The sequence below is a fragment of the Oncorhynchus masou genome, chromosome 17 (genome assembly GCF_036934945.1).
Source record: "Oncorhynchus masou masou isolate Uvic2021 chromosome 17, UVic_Omas_1.1, whole genome shotgun sequence".
NCBI lineage: Eukaryota > Metazoa > Chordata > Actinopteri > Salmoniformes > Salmonidae > Oncorhynchus > Oncorhynchus masou.
Genome location: NC_088228.1, coordinates 31,057,927 through 31,079,053, shown reverse-complemented (window position 1 = coordinate 31,079,053; position 21,127 = coordinate 31,057,927). Strand labels below are relative to the sequence as shown.

Here is a 21,127-nt window from a genome sequence, read left to right as displayed (position 1 = left end):
TTGTAAATACAAACCCTTGGTTAGTCAACCTTTCTCCTCTGACAGTTAGGGACAAACCACCATGCTCACCTCAGAAACATGTACATGTTGTCAAACCCTATGGTGGTAGCCAGGTAAAGATGTAAGGGGGAGTTTTGAAATGAAAATCTGGGCTGGGTGTGACCTTGCCCTGATCCATGTGTGTGCCTGTTTATTCCGTCCCTTCCTCCCTCCTCCCCTCCTACCATTCCCCTGCTTGGTTTTCCCTTCCCTCCTCCACAGTACGCTCTAGCTAAATGCTTCCTGCAGTAAAAGAAGTGTCCTCCTCTCCTCAGAAAGAAAGTTTTGGATTCACTTCAGACCACCCTGCCCAAAGCCCTCGTCCCATCTGGTGTCTCACAGGCCCTGCCAGAGGTAGTAGGAATGTCAGTGTGGTATACTCCCTCTGGCCCAGCCTGAAACCAAGGCTGCTGCCTAGACTATGTCCTACTACTGACTGAACTGAAGCTTGAGTAATGGGGAGAAAAAAACTCAATTTTGATTGGGGCATCCAGGTCATTGAAAATGTTTGGGTCTTTTGATCATTTGATCTGTGCTGGTGGAGATTAACAACACGTGGTTCATTACAACTTGACGAACTCTACCAATTAACATTGCTTTGTAATTGTTGTCATCATACTTTGCATCATTATGTCCAAGTTGAGTCACAGTTCGGACATGTCCCATATAGGAAAGTGACTAGAGGGTCAGAGATGACATCATGCTTGGTCACGTCCTTTATGGATCAGCCGTTGAAGATTCCGCTCTCACCCCCTCTACGACTTAGTGAACAAGATTGTGTAGTGTTAACAGACTATGCATCATGTCTTCCTTATTTCGGGAAGGTGCATTACTCAAACGATAATGACTTACTGAAATGTGAAGTTATATTGGTCTGTTTTGGCACAGAGAGAATCTGTCATGTGTCCTGTAAGTGTACAGTATCAATCTCAGGCTATAACCATATCACTCAATCCTCTCTCGACCAATGGCTAATCTCTTCTCAATAACCATTTACTCTTTCCCTCATATCTGTCTGAAATGACATGTGAAATGGAAACCGTGTCACTAAGGTTGGCGAAAGAAGGTCGCATATCTCCATTCTCAACAGGGCGCAGCACTGCACTGGCCTTCCCGTACCCTCTATACAGATGTAGGATCTGCGTAGAGCACTCTTTTGAATTTTGTTTTACTTTTTTTCACCTTTATTTAACCAGGTAGGCCAGTTGAGAACATGTCTTCATTTACAACTGTACCCTGGCCAAGATAAAGCAAAGCAGTGCGACAAAATTTAACAACACAGAGTTACACATAAACAAACGTACAGTCAATAACACAAAAGAAAAGAAAAAATAGAAAAATCTATGTACAGTGTGTGCAAATGTAGAAGAGTAGGGATGTAGGCAATTAATAGGCCATAGAGGCGAAATAATTACAATTTAGCATTAATACTGGAGTGATAGATGTGCAGATGATGACGTGCAAGTAGAGATACTGGGTTGAAAAAGAGCAAGAGGGTAAGTAATAATATGGGGATGAGGTAGTTGGGCGTGCTATTCACAGATTGGCTGTGTACAGGTACAGTGATCGGTAAGCTGCTCTGACAGCTGATGATTAGTTAGAAAGGGAGATATAAGACTCCAGCTTCAGAGGTTTTTGCAACTTGTTTCAGTCATTGGCAGCAGAGAACTGGAAGGAAAGGCGGCCAAAGAAAGTGTTGGCTTTGGGGATGACCAGTGAAATATACCTGCTGGAGCGCGTGCTACAGGTGGGTGTTGCTATGGTGACCAGTGAGCTGAGATAAGGCAGGGCTTTACCTAGCAAAGACTTATAGATGACCTGGAGCCAGTGGGTTTGGCGATGGATATGTAGTGAAGGCCAGCCAACAAGAGCATACATGTCACAGTGGTGGGTAGTATATGGGGCTTTGGTGACAAAATGGATGGCACTGTGATAGACTACATCCAGTTTGCTGAGTAGAGTGTTGGGGGCTATTTTGTAAATTACATCGCCAAAGTCAAGGATTGGTAGGATAGTCAGTTTTACGAGGGTATGTTTCGCAGCATGAGTGAAGGAGGCTTTATTGCAAAATAGGAAGCTGATTCTAGATATAATTTTGGATAAGAAATGCTTATTGTGAGTCTGGAAGGAGAGTTTACAGTCTAACCAGACATCTAGGTATTTGTAGTTGTCAACATATTCTAGGTCAGAACCGTCCAGAGTAGTGATGCTAGTTTGGCATCGGTTGAAGAGCATGCACTTAGTTTTACTAGCATTTAAAAGCAGTTGGACACGGAAGGAGTGTTGTATGGTGTTGAAGCTTGTTTGGAGGTTTGTTAGCACAATGTCCAAAGAAGGGACAGATGTATACAGAATGGTGTCGTCTGCGTAGAGGTGGATCAGAGAATCACAAGCAGCAAGAGCAACATCACTGATATATATACAGAGAAAAGAGTCGCCCGAGAATTCAACCCTGTGGTACCTCCATAGAGACTGCCAGAGGTCCGGACAACAGGCCCTCCGATTTGACACACTGAATTCTATCTGAGAAGTAGTTGGTGAACCAGGCGAGGCAGTCATTTGAGAAGCCAAGGCTATTGATCAATCTTTTGTTGCTGAGAATTATTCTGCACAGCAGCAAATGCAAACTTGTAATGTATTCAAGTTTTAAAAAGGCTTCTAAAGTTTGTAATTTCCACTTTAAAATGTCTGACTTTATTTGCCCTAACGGAAAATGAATCAACCCCTACAAAAAATGCCCATTAATTATAATCCTCATAATAATTCCTGTTGCTGCAGGATTATTTTCCTGCTGTAGCAAACTGTCTCAAATTAAGTTCCTACATCTGTAGGATGTGCTGTACAGCAGTCAGGACACTCCCCCCTACCAGAGACTCATTATGAACCTGACCTACTGTATACTTTTTAATCCAGCAAATTAAATACATCACCTTTTTCTAGACATCAGCAGAGTATTCTTTCCCAACCTTTTATTCAATATGCTACCCTGATCTTAACTGTTGGCTCTGTTCAACGTGCAATTCTGAGTGCTGACTGCCATTGAGCGATTGGTAATGTATTTATAAAGGGATGGTTGGGGAATGGGAGCATGGAGCTTGGTAAGAGGTTTAACTACAATGTGAGAACTCAAGTCTCCAAGGGTCAGCGGCTCAATTGTAGTCACTGTGTGACTGGCACAGATTGGGCGCAACGCAACAGTGTCCGCATGACTCCCCTGTTCTAGCCTATGCCATGGTACAGAGCAGCGCAGGGCACCCCTGTACCAGCACACTAACTGACCGACGCACCAAATACGTTCAGTCACGGCACACATTCATACACACCCACCCCATTCAGACACACACACCCCAGTCACACAAACACACACACACACACACACACACACGAGCCATGAGAATCAGATAGAAAGGGAACCTGTGTATTTTAAAAGTGTACTTTTAAATACTCTGTACAACAAGTAATTGGTTATGTAGGTTATAGATTTGTAACGCACATTTATTAATTTACTCATACTGTAGAGTGAGCACTTCCCAGGGGTAATCCAAGCATGTAAAGTCAAACCACTATTAAAAAAACAGTAGCTGCGGGCCTCCAGAGTGGCACAGTGGTCTAAGGCACTGCATCACAGTGCTAGAGGCGTCACTACAGACCTGGGATCAATCCGCAGCTGTATTCCAACCAGCCGTGATCGGCAGTCCTATAGGGCGGCGCAGAATTGGCCCAGCGTCGTCCGGGTTAGGAGAGGGTAACGCCGGGGGGCTTAACTTTTCTCATCGCATCTAGCGACTCCTTGTGGCAGGCCCGGCGCCTGCAGGCTGACTCCGGTCGTCAGTTGAACGGTGTTTCCTCCGACACATTGGTGTGGCTGACTTCCGGGTTAAGCTGGCGGGTTTTAAGAAGCACAATTTGTCGGGTCATGTTTCGGAGGACGCATGACTCGACCTTCACCTTCCGAGCCCGCTGGGGAGTTGCAGTGATGAGACAAGATTGACATTTGGGAGAAAAGGGGGGTAAAAAAAATAAACCAACAGTAGCTGGTTTCAACCATGCATTAGTAACTGCAAGTGGCTAAAGTTTAGTCATATTATTAACGGTTATTTACAGTTGCAAAGGAAAGATTACAGGGTTTCCTTTCATCTCTCTCTCTGGGAATTCAAATTAGAATGGCAGAAGGGAAATTCAATACTCGAGCTGTAAAGCCACCAAGGGTGGTAGTGGTACAGTATATTGTTTGCACTGCAGTCTTAGTAGAAACATGAATGAATGAATGAATGAATGTGATAAACTACCGTCCTGTAGCTACACACTGGTTATAACATCAAGGTACTAACCATTGGTTACAACTGGAAGAGGTGTAATTTTGTCTCACCTGTCTCATCAGCCTGCATTCAATCTAGTCATAATGAGATTCTTACGGTGTTCCATTTTGGCAAGAATCATCACACACTGACACTTTATCACCCAATTAAATACAAATTTCCTCTGCGCTGACTGCCTGACTGTGATACATGGTAAGACTGCATGTATCACACACACCCACACACACACACACCCCAGCATGCTCCCACAGACTAGGGTAAAGGAGGAAATTGGCCTGTGGTTAAGGACGGACAACATATGACATGGCAAACCCGCCAATTAACGTCAGATCATCAATCTCAGGCCCATAAAAGTATTATGATTCTATATTGGCTTTCCCGTTTTTCAAATGATCCCTGTCGAGGCTATGTCCCAAGTCCCATCTGTAAAGGACATCATGTGTCTAACTCTGTATACCTTCACTTACCAATGAGAATATGTTTCCATTCCATATCTGTGGACTACCCAGCCATGAAGTACACGGCTGACTGGCAAGGGCTGGATAGAAGCAGGAGCCGCTCCCTCCTTTTAAAAAGCCAATATTTCTTAACTGTGGTCGGTCTCGGCATGCCGACGATACCAGAACCTTAAGCCCTTCGGATGTGAGTGGGCCAACGAGCATTTTAAAGACCTTCCCAAATGCAATAACAATGTAATCTTCAACATATACAGTAGAACCATATCATTATCCCGCACAGTGTGTATCCGGACTATCCACTGCCCAAGCCACTGCAGACACCATCCATTAAAACCTTCACAACAAAGGTATGTGAGTATATAAACTTCCAAAATAATTCATCTCTAAAAGAAAATATAATTAGAATCTCACTCCAACAGGCAACATTTGGTCGAGGTACCATTTCCATGGCAAACTGCCTTAACCTGCTATTCAAGGAGCAATCGTGGAGTGAAATGAATTATTCCTTTCACAGCACAATACAGCAAGGCCCTGCTATGAGTGAGTAAAGTTGAAAGACTTTGGGCATCCAAGTGGATCAAATAATGCATTTTGACCACAACTAAGCATACATGAAAGCATTTTATCCTGAATTTGAATTCACACAGTGTCCGTTGCCTTTAGATTTGGCTGTTTTCACATCTCATTTCCCACTCTCCTAAGGTTACACAAAGAGGGTATAAAGTGCTGATTGAGACCCATCCTGGGCTCCACAAAGAGGCTGCTCCCCCTTGTGGCGGCTAGCACTCCTTTCACCAGGTTGACTGAGCAGACATAGACCAAACACTATACACAGTGCAAACTCTAACTCATAAGACAAGCTTGCAACAATACTGTGCCAAATATATCAGGACGGACAGAAATACAAAGATAACAAAGCTCTCTCTCTCTCTCTCTGTATTCACAAAGGGCATAACACAAAGGGTTTTAGCTAAGCCTCCAGCAGGTTTGCGTGGTGTGATCTCACCACCAGCCAGACTCCATGTGATCACAGCTAACCCCAGGCATCCAGCGGTGAGAGAGAATCCTATCTTCTTGGCTCACGGTAAGGTGATACCCTTTGAGGTGTGGCTGCAGCCACAGGATATCCTCTGATGTTGGGAAATCCCTCTATCCCAGGCAGGGAGCCGCTCCCCACCCTGCCTGTGAGCTAGCCGAGCGTCAGGGCTAATCAGTGCTTAAGGCATCTGTAATGAGAAGCCCGCCACCACTGTCTGCCAGCCTAGCCCCACGCCAACGTCATCCCTGAGCCCACACTCACTCTTAATGACTGGTAATCACCCGGCATCTCTCCACAAACCACTGGGATACTAGCAGCAGCACTCCCATTAACCAGTAGACTGGGGTGGGAGCAGGAGGGAAGTGTTTAAATGGAGACTGGCTGTTGAGTAGACTATAACCTCTTGTTTCATCTCCATGCAACACTGAAAACCGACCAACTGGGGTTCAAACCCGGGTCTTCCGCCCACCACAACTGTTTTAGCACTCTGAGCTAAAGCCTAGGCATTAACACTGGAGACTGTAGAGAAGCAGAACAGTGAATCTATTGCAGGCAATGAATGAATCTGCTTTATGGCATTGTATTAGGCATATTACCACTTTTTTAATAATGGGGATGAAAACTATAGGTGGACATGACCTTTGGTAGCTTGAACTGAGGGCAGGGTACATGAAGCTGTCGCAGAAAGAGTGATTGGTGATTCACCATACATAGCATAGCTGTGGGTAGGATTCCTGTATATGCCGCAGCATGTGAACTAAATAAAAACAACGTTGGTTTTAGTCCGTTTAAGACTTGCATTGAACGCAGTTAACAAAACCACATAATGCCTTTATATGGGCCAAAAGTAGCGTGTAAATGAATGGAGTTCGCTTGTTTAACAGCATCTTGCCGAAACTCCTTAACATGAACCCTTCGGTCGGGGTTAACTAAGTGAACAATCTCACTCTTTTCCCTTCCTTCTTGAAAATACCACCCAACAAAGAATATTCCCTCAAGGTACAATTTGGTCAAAGCCAAAGAATGAAACTGCAGCAAACTTCCCCAATAGTAAGCCTAATGATACTGGGATGTGAGTGAGAGGCAGCACCTGCCACAACAGGCTGAACAGGGGAAAGTAAATGAGTGCTCACATTCTTGTGGCAAAGGATGACAATTTGAGCGGGTGCTTGACTACGCTAGGAATCCCGCCCCGCCCTCTGCCGCTGCAAACTACAGGCAACAGAGACGGTGTTTATGTTACACTTACGCTCCACCGCACTCTGGAAATTGGGTATGCAACATCGACCATCTATTTTGAGTAAATCAGTACCCAGGAAGAGGGCCGGAGGATGTGCTGTCCTCGTGCTCATGGCAGATATTTATTTGAACAAGTGTGTGTTAGTATGTATACTTCACTCAATGTCAGCCAGCCCAGGGCGGAGCCTGCCTGCCTGTCTGTCTGTCTGTCTGTCTGTCTGTCTGCCTGTCTGTCTGTCTGCCTGCCTGTCTGTCTGCCTGTCTGTCTGCCTGTCTGTCTGTCTGTCTGTCTGTCTGTCTGTCTGTCTGTGTGTCGTATGTGCGTATGTGCGCGTGTGTGTGCCTGTTGCACAGTGTCAATGGTGTCTGGTTTCTGGCTTAGCTTTGGGGAAGTAGAAGTAACATGTTGCATGTATCCATGTCACCTGGGCCGGGTCTCTCTGTTTGTCTCATGATCTCTGGCGTAAAGTTCTAAATCACCCACTGACAATCATCTCCATCATATTCTATCCTCAGGACATAAGTCTGGACTTCTATCCTCATACCAGATGACCCTTTGCACTTCCAAGGCCACAGATCAGATTGATTAGAAGGAATTGGAAAGCTCTACCTGAATAAGTAGACATGCTTTAAACGGAGTGCCAGTTTTGCACTTCTTAATTGTATGCAACTGGTTAGTTACTGAGGGCCATTGGTGATGTTGCTGGATGGTTATGATCTACCACTATCACTAAGTCTCTAGGCCTCAGACAGACAGACAGACAGACAGACAGACAGACAGACAGACAGACAGACAGACAGACAGACAGACAGACAGACGGCGATAATAACTTCCTCTAGTACCTATCAGGGGACATAACCTTTTGAGAAGTGACACATTAGGACTAAATGGACACCCCTTATTATTTCATACAACTTCCGGCAACTCAAACCATGAACGTTCTCCAAAAAGTCATTATTTCCAAACAGAACTATTCCTTCCACCCTTAGATGAGATCTGAAAGATACAATTCAGCTGTTCCGGAGGCCTAACAAACCAGTTTACAACTGTATAATGTCCACAACAGGTCCTGGGGGGCCCGTCCCTGTGTTCCCCCACTGGTTCACAGCTAAATGATGTCCTTATCGCCGAATACCCCTGGAACTACTGCTGGTGTCATCACTCACTCTCATCACTCTACAATTAAAACAGCCAAAATATTTCGGTGCTGCCAGTCGTTCCAATGTGTTTGGGTGCATGACTCACCTCGACTTCATAACAAGTACTGTTTGCAACACGAGGGGGTATTGATTACCGCATGCTGCAGACAGAATGTGAGAACGATATATCTGTGTTCGTTGGTAGAATAAAGGATCCATAAATAGAATATCAAGGATTCGAACTGAACTCTCTCATAGTTGCTGTGAGATTGCAGGTGCCGCTGGAAACGGAACACAACCTGGGAAGGAGCCGTCTGTTATAGCATATCCAAGCTATAACATGCCTGCTTGCTGTAGGCAACTTGTATACTTTCACACCAGAGCTTTGAAGACCCTGTTGATATTGCATTAATTTGAGCTCTCCTTAGGGTTCATTGACAGGTTAATAGTCTTCAAAAGAAGTCTGAAGGATAACGAATGAAATTCGTCAGACAGGACAAAGGCTGCCAGCAGCCTCGGTATATTGAGGTGCAGGCGACACCTGACAAAGACAAGGTGTTGCGTGGGAATAACGTTTTTTAACTGCTCATTCAATTAAAAAAAAAAAAATGCTGTCCTTGACATGAGATTATCTCCTAAGATTTGGAAACAAACTATACATTCAGGACACATTATTTAATGTGTTTTAAACTGTTTTTAAACTTAGTGGGTGTGTGAACCCTACACCAGAATTCTCTCTATCCCGATGTTTATGCTGGATGGGGAATTTTCTCTGCAAGCTGAAGAGACGTTTCATCCACCGGTTGAGCTGCATTTCTTTATTGTTACCAGCTGTTGCGACTGAAGCCTACACTCACCTTTCGCTCCATGTCTGTTTTCAGTGCCGACTTACAATAGTATTACAAGTGTTTCAACAAAATATTCACACAGATGTCTGCTACCAGTCATTTAAATATGCCTGGTATCAATGTCTGAGTAATGAGCATACCTGTATCTCTCGCTTTCAGGATCACCTTTCTGTTGAACAACACTTAGAGCCTAAACGGGTTGTCAAAACTAGTCTCGGGGGAACCCCTCTGAAAAAGGGTCTTCGAAGAACCCCTGTGTGAAGGTTCAAACCGGAACCTTTTTGTGATGGGTGAGATTCAATTTGGAACTTTTTTTATAAAATATTGTAGATGTGGCAGCCTATCAGAACATTGGAGCCATGGCTTATTTGAGGCGTGGCTTTCAGACAGTTATTCTTGGCCACCCGTTAGGGTGAATGTCATTCCTGTTTACTATGTTAAGTTTGTACACTGCAATTTGAAATGTTCCATGAATATGAATGCATATGACATATTCTAATATAATATTAACAATGCTGATTACATGTAGTAATAAATCATTAACCATTCCAACTGGAGGATTTGCATAGGAACTCATACACCTCTATAAACATCAAGTTGAAGCTACAAAAGTGTCAGTGAGTGTTCACCATTAACATGTAATGACAATACAACAGAACAGGAATGACATTTACTCTAATGGGTGGCCAAAATAGATCTATCTAAAAGCCACACCGCTACTAAGGCAAACCGCCAGTCCAGGGTTCCTCCAGGAACACCCTTCGCCACATTGAAACATTAAAGGTTCCCCCAAGAACCCCTCAACTAATGGAAGATGCAAATATGAACCACTGGCCAGTGTTCCTTACGGGAACTCCAGGTGTTCCTTGAGGATCTCCAGGGTTCCTCCAGCCGCCACTAATTCTAAGTGTGTTTGAGAACCCCCAACCCCTCTCTATCCCCTTAAAAATCTGCTTCGGCATACACTTTCGGTAGCCTGAGCTATTACACTGGTCAGTCAAATCAACCATTTCAACGCGACGGAATGATCTCACGTCAACCTGCTCTCACCACCGGTTGTGACAGCCGACTGCGCTACACAGGTGCTATTGAACTGTCAGTTGGTGCTATGCAACAACATTGCAGATACCTGAAACAAATCACAACGTAGCGACAAGGACACCAGTATCTGATTCATTTGCACCGCATTTGATTTTAGAGGAAATATTAACAGTGATGAATGTAAGTTTCCTATTTTCGGACATATTTAGGACTACGCGATACGAAAGTAGAAACATTTCAATGAACGGTAGGCTAATATGAGGAACGTAATTTATCCGGTCTATCAAAGTTGATCTAAGAGCGCATGACATGTCTCGTAACAAACTCAAATCAATGACAGTGTCATGAACATGTGGATGGATCCAGTGCCTACCCGAAATACGCTGTGGTCGGTCCGGGCAAGTTGAAGAGGTACACTATAACTATGAACGATAACCATCCCAGGAGTAGCTGTCCATCCAGCATTTTGCTGCGGCTCCAAGGCAGATCATTTCGTTTCTCCTGAGTAGCTGTGTAAAATCCCTTGTTGTACGTTCGGCACTTCTTATACAGAGAAGAATTTTGCGCTCCTCCCATTAGCAAGAGAGCAAGTCTGAGTGAGGGAGAGAGGAGTGGGTAACAGAGAGATACAGAGAGAGAGAGAGAGAGAGAGAGGACTTGCTTTGTGGAGCTGATTGTTAGAGATTATAATTATGCATGATGTTCAATATTCAATATTTTACATTGTGAAATCAATGATATTGTCAAATGTTTCCAAATGTGCCCAGGCACGAGCGTGCACACACAATCACATCCTTACTTTACAGACTGACAATATACCTTCTAATTGAAAAGTATTTGTTATAACCCAACAATATTATTTTTATGGAGTAATTTCCTTGCATACAGACAGTCGGCCTAAGGAACTCTGTGAAACTGGGTGAACTTGTCAAGAGCATGTTTAGGACCTTTGAGGTAGAGGCTAGTGAAGTCAACAACACCTGATTTTGACATTCATGAGCTGTCCCTCTGTGTTGGAAGGTGTCCAGTAGACGTTGTGCAGCATGCTAACTGAGGTCAGCTGAGCAGAGGTGTCAGTCTGCTATATCCTTTGTTTTTTTTTACTGCCAATTGGTCAATGACATGTCATTTCTGGAATGGCAAGCTAGCCTTTAGGGGCTAGGGGTTGTGCAATAGTTGCATGTAGCCTACACCACTAAATGGCTTGGCTTGGAAAAGTTTATGCGTTACCTATTTTTCACTGAATCATCACTTCTACTGCTACAGTATTCTGTGTAGCAGTGACTACACTGAGTATACCAAACATTAGGAACACCTTACTAATATTGAGATGCCCCCCCTCCAATGATTTCCACGGTTGTGTCAAGTTTGCTGGATATCCTTTGGGTGGTGGACCATTCTTGATAGACACGGGAAACTGTTGAGCGTGATAAACTCAGCAGCGTTGCAGATCTTAGAACAAACCCGAGGAACTACTACCATGCCCCATTCAGAGGCACTTCAATATTTGGTCTTGCTCATTCACCCTCTGAATGGAACACATACACAATCCATGTCTCAATTGTCTCACGGCTTGAAAATCCTTCTTTACACCCGTCTCCTGCCCTTCATCTAGACTGATTGAAGTGGATTTCACAAGTGACATCAATAAGGGAACATCGGTGATCAGCTGGATTCACCTGGTCAGTCTGTCATGGAAAGAGCAGGTGTTCTTATTGTTATGTATTCTCAGTTGGCACTATATGCTCATTCAAAATGTGTTCTGGTGCTGGGAAAATCTGTCAAAAAGACATTATGGACAAATATAATCCCCCATGTTGCTCTGCTCCCAAAAGTGAATGTATTGGCTACATGGAGAGAAACACTGTTTAGATCACCTGCAGACGCCTTGCAGCTGGCCTGCATATGTTTAGCGAAAACATAATATATCACAGACAGTGTAACCATTATTCATTCTTTTTGGTCAAATATTCTCCACCTACATCAAAGATCAGTGTATGTGCCTATAGCATTTGTGGAATATCCTTTTCAGTGTTATTTCTCACAAGATAAGAAAACTTAACTAAGTTTGAACTGAACTAGGTACAAACTGAACTAAGTACGGTTCATTTGTAGTTCGCAAACTGCATGTGCAAAGCATATTTCTTTAGGCTAATATTTCGCAAGAGCGGAAGATGGAACCTTTTATTAGTAAGCACAAATTCATACTCAAAGCCATAAATCAATAGGATTTTGGCAAGCATGCTTAGGAAAAGATTGTCTATGCTCGTTCTGGTACTTCTATTCCGATCTATAGTGTTGGGTTGCATAATAGAAACTTTCATGGTCATCATTTGACACACATAATCAATACATTGCATGATTCTCAGACACATTAAGATCGTCGTTTCGTTTTTTAACAGTAGCCTGCTGCCTGACATATTGTGCGCACGCACCTTAATCTATGAAGCAAGGAGTAAAAGATAGATATGGATCTGGACTTGGGAAGGATCCAGCTTTCTTCTCCTAGCCTGCACTCGGGGAAAACTCATGCCAGAACCAGGGATGAAGTCTATTCATCCCCCAGAATTAAACAACACATCCCCATTCATCACAAAGATCACAGTAACGTTCACACCTGTACCAGGAACAGCCAAGCTTCTGCCAAGTTTCTGTTTACCGATTGGCCAGTTCTGCTAGATAGACAGCATCACAAATAGGGGATACGAGTGAATGAGAAATGCGTCCAAGGAAGTGTTGTGCTTGGTATGACTACATACAGGTGTCCACTTGCATCCCACTTTTTTCAGTCAGTTCAGTTCTGAATCTGCGCCCCAGTAAGAGAGAGGTCCCTGGTCTGCTTCTTATTCGCACCTGGTTTAAAGGAGATCAGATGGAGGTTTTGTCGGTTACAGTACATGACAAGAATGAACAGTAATCCTGGCAGGCATTACCCACTGGTCCTGCATGTCTGGTGAGTGGGGTATTTGATTCCCACACCCTGCTTAAGTTAAATGCTCGCCCTTCTCATTACACCAGGCTGAGAAACTAGGAAAACAGTCCTTTGGTGTGTGTTTGTGTGTGTCAGTACTTTTCCCTTCAACTTGTTGCAACTACTCTACCCTACTCCTCTGTGCTTTACGCCTCTTGACTTTAATCTCTCTGTCTCACACCTCTGATATGGCGGATATGATGCCTGACTGAATTTTTTCATCAATTTGTTATGCATTTTGCATTGAGGAACTTGAATAATATAAATGATTTTGTATGCCGAAATATCAAATATCACGTGAAAGGTATCCGTAACTAAATGCGGGTGTAGCTTTTGTCTTTTCTTGTGAAAAAGCCAACCTGGTCTCAACTCATAGTGTGACTACAATGCTCAGACAGGATTAGGAGTTAGCCTGCAGTGTTGCATTTCTTTGCAATTACAATGAGTTTCCTCTGGGCATTGAGGTTAGGAGCACTTCTGAGCACAAACCATTCAAATGAGCTGGAATGTGCTGTAGGATGTTGATGAAGTTCGAGGTATTTCTTTCAGCACGGGCTAAACCTAAACCTGATGGCTGATGTTTGCATGGCCCCAGATATCTTAACACGTGTAGACTATCTGCACCTTTTTCAGACACAATTGTTGCCCACAGTAGATGCCCTCAACAGTTTGCCCTTTGTCAGTCCTGTGACTGAAACAGTGAGCTCAGGACACGCCAGAGAAGTTCTAACGTGGGGTTTCTGGTACTACTACAGTACTTCCAGTCTCTTGCGTATTAGCCTTGCTCTGACCTTGTCTTGATACCGTATCTGTCCAATCCGGCTCTGCTACCACCACCACCAACCTCCTCTCTTGCTCTCACCACCCCTACTCTGCCCGGCCAGCCCACAAGATCTTTTCCATGCCCCAGACATAATTTGTGGCTTGGGATGTAGGCTGACGGTGCGTCTGCGCTCACTGCTGTTTCAGGCGCCCGGTCGTTCAGGTCGCACCATGTGCACTGTGCAGTTCTCAGGACCAGCCAGCCAGTCCACTCTTCCTTCGGAACCGGATAAGTAACTGTTGTTTTTGAAACGGCAGTACATGCACTGTCAATCCCTGGATTGTTTTGATTGTGTCCCTGGGTACACTCTAAATGACATAACTCATCCACTTACCCAACACTGCTAACTGGGGAGGAGTGAGGTAACTATGTGGGGGGAGGGGAGATACCCTCATCAACTCTGTTGGTTACACATTATTTAACCACAGACCTGCGGATGTGATTGAATATCATAACAAATAATGTAATCAATCTAGGGGGCCTGGATTTGGAGTAGGCAACAGGTATTTAGTCCTGTTGTAAATTAGTGACATCACCAGGATCTCCCACATGCAACGTCACCTCATCATCTGAACTCCCCAAGGATGTACTTATTCACAGTACAGGTTTCTGGCATGTATGACATAATGAAATAAAGGTCAAAAGGAAAGCTTACAATAACAAATACTGGAATTAACGTCAGAGCTGTAGCTCACTACACATGTAGTATACAGATTATGCTGAGGTCTTTGTTGATATTTTTCACAATGGGACAGTACTGTATGATCTGTACATTAATTCAAATCTATCACATTTATTTTAGAAAGCCCTTTTTACATCAGCAGTTGTCACAAAGTGCTTATGTACAGTACTAGTCAAATGTTTCGACACACCTACTCATTCAAGGGTTTTTCTACATTGTAGAATAATAGTGAAGACATCAAGACTATGAAATAACACATATGGAATCACGTAGTAACCAAAAGTCTTCAACAAATCAAAATATATTTTATATTTGAGATTCTTCAAAGTAGCCACCCTTTGCCTTGATAACAGCTTTGCACACTCTTGGCATTCTTTCAGCCGGCGTCACCTGGAATTTTTTTCCAACAGTCTTGAAGGAGTTCCCACATATGCTGAGCACTTGTTGACTGCTTTTCCTTCACTCTGCGGTCCAACTCATCCCAAACCATCTCAATTGGTTTGAGGTTGGATGATTGTGGAGGCCAGGACATCTGATGCAGCCCTCCATTACTCTCCTTCTTGGTCAAATAGCCCTTACACAGCCTGGAGGTGCATTGGGTCATTGTCCTGTTGAAAAACAAATGATAGTCCCACTAAGTGCAAATCAGATGGGATGGCGTATCACTGCAGAATGCTGTGGTAGCCATGCTGGTTAAGTGTACCTTGAATTTTAAATAAATAACCAACAGTGTCACCAGCAAATCAGCCCCACACCATCACCCCTCCTCCTCCATGCTTCACGGTAGGAACCACACATGTGGAGATTATCCGTTCACCAACTCTGCTTCTCACAAAGACACGGCGGTTGGAACCAAAAATCTCCAGTTTGGACTCATCAGATCAAAGGACAGATTTCCACTGGTCTAATGTCCATTGCTCGTGTTTCTTTGCCCAAGCAAGTCTCTTCTTATTATTGGTGTCCTTTAGTAGTGTTTTTTTTGTTGCAGCAATTTGACCATGAAGGCCTGATTCACTCAGTCTCCTCTGAACAGTTGATGTTGAGGTGTGTCTGTTACTTGAACTCTGTGAAGCATTTATTTGGGCATCAATTTCTGAGGCTGGTAACTCTAATGAACTTATCCTCTGCAACAGAGGTAACTCTGGGTCTTCCTTTCCTTTGGCGGTCCTCATGAGAACCAGTTTCATCATAGTGCTTGATGGTTTTTGCGACTGCACTTGAAGAAACTTTCAAAGTTCTTGACATTTTCCAGATTGATTGGACCCACCTACAGTACTCATTCCAGGGTTTGAAAGTTTCTTCAAGTGCAGTCGCAAAAACCATCAAGCGCTATGATGAAACTGGCTCTCATAAGGACCGCCACACGGAATGAAGCCCCAGAGTTACCTCTGCTGATGGTTTTTGCAACTGTACTTGAAGAAACTTTCAAAGTTCTTGAAATTTATCAGATTGACTGACCTTCATGTCTTAAAGTGATGATGGACTTTCATTTCTCTTTGCTTATTTGAGCTGTTCTTGCCATAATATGGCTATCTTTTGTATACAAACACAATTGATTGGCTCAAACGCATTACGAAGGAAAGAAATGTAACACGGCACACCTGTTAATTGAAATTGTATTCCAGGTGACTACCTCATGATGCTGGTTTAGAGAATGCCAACAGTTTATATATATATACAACAGTTTATATATATATATATATATATATACAACCATTTTTATATATATAGTTTATATACAGTTTATATATATATACAACAATTTAGAACCCTTGAATCAGTAGTTGTTTCCAAACTTTTGACTGGTGCTGTGTATATAAAATATATATATATATATATATATATATATATATATATATATATATAGTCAAAAGTTTGGACACAACTACTGATTCAAGGGTTCTAAATTGTTGTATATATATATAAACTGTATATAAACTATATATATAGTTTATAACTATATATATAAACTATATATATATAAAAATGGTTGTATATATATATATATATATATATATATATATATATATATATATATGATTGTCTATAGCTTTTAAGATAATACAGTAGGTTATATGGCAGCATAAAGTGGGAGCTCTCCAGTCCCAATGAATACCTTAATGGAACTTAATCCCAAGACTTCACTTGTGACATGTAACTTATGGTCCCTGCACATTTTCTAGTGAAATGTTATGACATAATTGAGCCAAATTGTATGTGCATGTAGTGGCATGTCCATTCTCGAAAATCCCTGTCTAAATGACACCTTGCTATGGAGACTTTGCTAATGGAGGACTCCAATGTTTTTGAGTGAGGGTTGAGTTCAACTGAAAGTGCTAGCCTTTCTTTGCCTTGTTATTCTTCCAAGCAAAGAATAACAACATCAACATTGCGAGAGTAAACATTTCCTTGTGATAGTAAAGTTTGATCTTATTTCAACAAAGTCCAATATTGCAGCACGTTATCGTAGACAGTAGAGAATTACACTGTATGCGGGTTAGCCTAGGAAGCACAACAACAAAGTATATTTGACAAGTTGATGTCGCATTTCAAAGGTCTATTTATTAACAAAACACTATATCTTAATGTGTGGTCTGTTTAAATGGACAATTCACTCAATTGACTACATTCCGTTTCAAGCAAGTGTTACTCGTTATGCATTATAAACCCAGAACATATAGTCTGTAATTTGCATTGACCCCCCATCGGACATAGATATTATTCAGTTATTCACCAAAACCACAAGATATGATCAGTCCAGTGGTTGCCAAGCAAACAAGTGAAGACTCAGGGTAAACCATGTATACAGAGTGACAAATCTCCAGGATCTGCTATTTTCCTTTACTCTCTTGAGCACCCAAGTACATTTTTTTAAACAGGAAAAAGCATTGAACTTTGCGGGATGTCATTTAATTTTATATAGTTCATGTGTATCCATTGGAATGTGTTATGGTGTTGACAAGATTCTGTTTTATTTTTCCTTTTTGAATAACTAAAGGAACAGCTGTGGTCATTGGTGTCTCTCTTAGTCAGCAATGATGACCTGGGATGACCTGGAGATAGTGTCATTGTCTGTAGGGAGGGAGGGAGAGAGGGAGGGAAAGAGCGAGAGGGAGGTAGAATACGTGGAGGAGAGATGCCTGTGTCCCTGCTCCCTGTGTCCGTCCTGACAAGCTGCAGTTGATGAAAGCCATTCTGTCCTAAGTTGACAGGGAGGGTGTTCCTGTGATGTCAAAACATCCACTGACTGACTCTCCTGTTCAGACACTCCACTGCTTTATCTGTGACCTCAGGTCTGACACAACTGTCCAAGTGCCTTAGAGGAAGAGCCCAGTGATCAAAGGCCAGGGCTGAGGCGACTCATGCAGATAAAGGGTATAGCAATGGGTTAAGGCCAGTTGCAGATGAAGGGCACAGCAATGGGCAGAGTGAGGCTGTACAGGCTACCTACAGCTTTCCTCCCTTCCTTCCCATCCGGATCATAGCTCATCCTGACACATACACAGATCCGTGCGCACACACACACGTCTGCCTGTCAATTTGAGTCCTTAGTCCTCAGAAACTGGAAGTACAACGACCATGACCTTGTCCATCCGTCCTGACATAGTATGATGTCATACAGATCCAGTCCACAGATGTTGGTGACTCTACTGTCCTAGAGACTGCCCAGAGAGGATGTGTCCAGAGTGGAGGTCACCTTCAATGCTGTCTTATTAATATTATGTCTGACAGTCACTCAATTAGCCCTTTGAAATGAAAACGTTTCTCTCCTCCATTAAAGAGGGTGGCCACTAAAATGTTTTGCCCGCAAGGCAGAGGGGCCCCCTGACCAAATCTCGCCTAGGACCCTCAAAAGGCTAGGGCCGGACCTCAGAGGGAGACATAGTGGTATCAACACCAAATGGCAGCGCCTATCCTGCCAAGAATAGCAGCGTTTAGCATGTCTTTAAGTGAAGGGGAAATCGATGGGTAGTTTCCAGGTGTGAGCTGAGCTTCTCTTGGGGTGTGTCCTGACGTAGACTGACACTTATCAAGGCACAGCTAACTCCCTTCTCTCGTTTCCTTGGGAACTTGTAATGTAAACAGAGCAGCAGCACTGGAGGAATGGCTGGCTGTATTTAATCAATAGGTTGTGTCTCCCTGGCCTGGCCCGCTGCTATGTGTTCCTGTTGACTGCATTTGAACTCACTCACAGTCAGGACGTGGTGGAATTGTGTTCCAGACAAGAAACGTTTGATCGTGCCGTTACAGCTCAGATGGGACACTGTACACATCTTGGTCAATTGCCGTTGTAGTTGTCAATGTTTGTGTTTGAATGCTGATTTTGCATAAGTATGGTTTTGTAACTGAACCTGAAACCAATTTTTGGGAGTTGGTGATTGACATGCAGTTTGGCTAGACTTGTAGCTTGACCTTTTGTTTTGTTATCTTGTCTGTAAAAAAAAAATCATACTTTAATATCTCTTTGTTAGAGAACACATTCTATTGGAAATTAGCAAATACTTAATTATCCACTACTGATTGTCAGATCTGTTTGTTTTATGTCTGATAATTGTTGCCAGTAATCTAAATATAGTCTATATGACAAGAGGAGCCAAGGAAACACAACAGAACAATACTCAATGAGAGGTGAAACTATCATTTCATTACACAATGCTGACATCTAGTGGTTGACATTCTTGCACAATTAATCTTATTCAAGTGCGCTACAAAAATACTCAGATCGCCCACCCAGCTATTGGGTTATTTTCCCTGGATAGCAAATAAAGCAGATATTCCAGTCTATGAGTCAATGTAGACTGAAACATGAACATTAATAGACCGTCAAACTGCAGAGAGAAATGAAAACCGGGAAAAGAAGGAGAAAAATGTCCTCACTGCAATAATTTTGACTCTGTACACTTTTGAGTTATAGTTAAATAACAGTGGCATGTCACTGTTCTGTAAATGCATAACGGATTGACTGTAGGCGCTCTGAATGAATGCAGAGAATCATGTTGTTAGAATAAATGAATGATGTGTATGAACATGTGTACAGTGTGTCTATGGAATCAACTAACGCACGTCTCAATCCCCGTGTCTGAATGGCACAGTGTAATCGTTTATTTTCACGCCTCAGCTAAAGAATCACATTAGTAATGAAAATAAAAAAGTATGATTGATTCAATGTTTTCTAAAGTCATGTCATTATAGTGTGCTCTGCTGTCTTTTGTCAACGAGAGGCTGAATGAGCCATGTGCAACCGGAGACACATACAGAGCTGGCTGGCCAGGGTCACTCACTGCTATGGACATGGCTTGGCCTTGACATCATGCTGGATGACATCAGCATGGCAGTGAGGTCACCCTGGCCACATAGAGGTGCCATAGTGGCCAACTGACACAATGTCGCTCTGTTCCCCTCTGAGGAAAAAACTGAATGGGCTAGCACTGCTGCTGCCGGAAAAGTAGCAACAACGACGGATGTATAACACCCACGGAAGAGAGGACAGGGTCACACTTTAAATCAACTTGCACGGATACTGTTTACGTATATTTGAATGTATTGGTGTGATTAAAAAAGTAACTACATAGTAGCTAACTATACTAAGAGCCACTGGTAATCTGAAACATGATTTGATCTGTTATTTCAACTCAGTAAACAGTCATCATTCTCTCGTAAACCTGAGAGGCAGCTAGGACTTGGAGGGCTCCAACACTTCAACCACGACGTCAATCTGACATTCAGCTGTGCTTGTACGCAAGCTGATTCATAAAGACTAATACTGGCAAAATCATATCACACAGACTTCATGCAATATAAATGGTGTGATCGTCACCTCCTGGCTGTGCTCTTACACCGCACAGACGTTCACATGACATGCCATGCTATTACTGTAAACTGAGAAGACATGTGTTTTCCTCACCACCCCTGACTTAGACCGCATGCCAATGCTGACAGCAGTTGGAAAAAAGGCACCGTTCACACTTCCTCCCTGCCAGTACCCATTGACATATGGTCAGTACCCCCTTCCTTCTGCCTGCTTCCAGATTTTCCCTTCTATCCGAGGCAGGTTTGGCACCTGGTTCTCTCTGCACCTGTTAGCCCTCTCTAGCTGCAGCCGCTTGAACACCTTGGCTTCAAACTTGAACACCTTGGCTTCTCTTTCAAGAGAGACTATTTATAGATGTATTTCAAAGTATCTGAAATCTGGTGTTTAATCGAGTGTTCATGGTTAAATATGACTCACCAAGTACAAGAACGACAATTTTCAACACAACTCATTTTTGTCTTGACACATAGTAGTAAAGGAAGGAATCACTTTCCCGTGGAGAAATTGTGACCTATTGTCTTGTCTATCAACAAGACCCCCTTAGCTCATCAGAACTGAACCACAAAGCATTCTATGTCAATCAAGTGGTCAACTGTAGTGTACCGGATACAGACAGTTTAGGATGCATACAAGAGCAATCATTGAGAAGACGAACGTTTCTGCAGCCCGTTCTAAGCAGTGTATGTCTCGAGGTCCTACTACAGTGACATTATCTT

At 43.0% G+C, this 21,127-nt stretch overlaps 1 protein-coding gene across 1 annotated transcript in view; it reads right to left on the bottom strand.

Annotated features, from left to right (window-relative positions):
- The window catches only part of LOC135558846 (protein Wnt-9a-like), a 30,402-nt gene extending 19,703 nt beyond the window's left edge, over positions 1 to 10,699 (bottom strand). Inside the window, exon 1 of the mRNA XM_064993015.1 lies at positions 10,497 to 10,699. Within this exon, the coding sequence (XP_064849087.1) occupies positions 10,497 to 10,699 (203 nt within the window). The remainder of the gene's footprint in view (positions 1 to 10,496) is intronic.
- Positions 10,700 to 21,127: the final 10,428 nt, after the last annotated feature.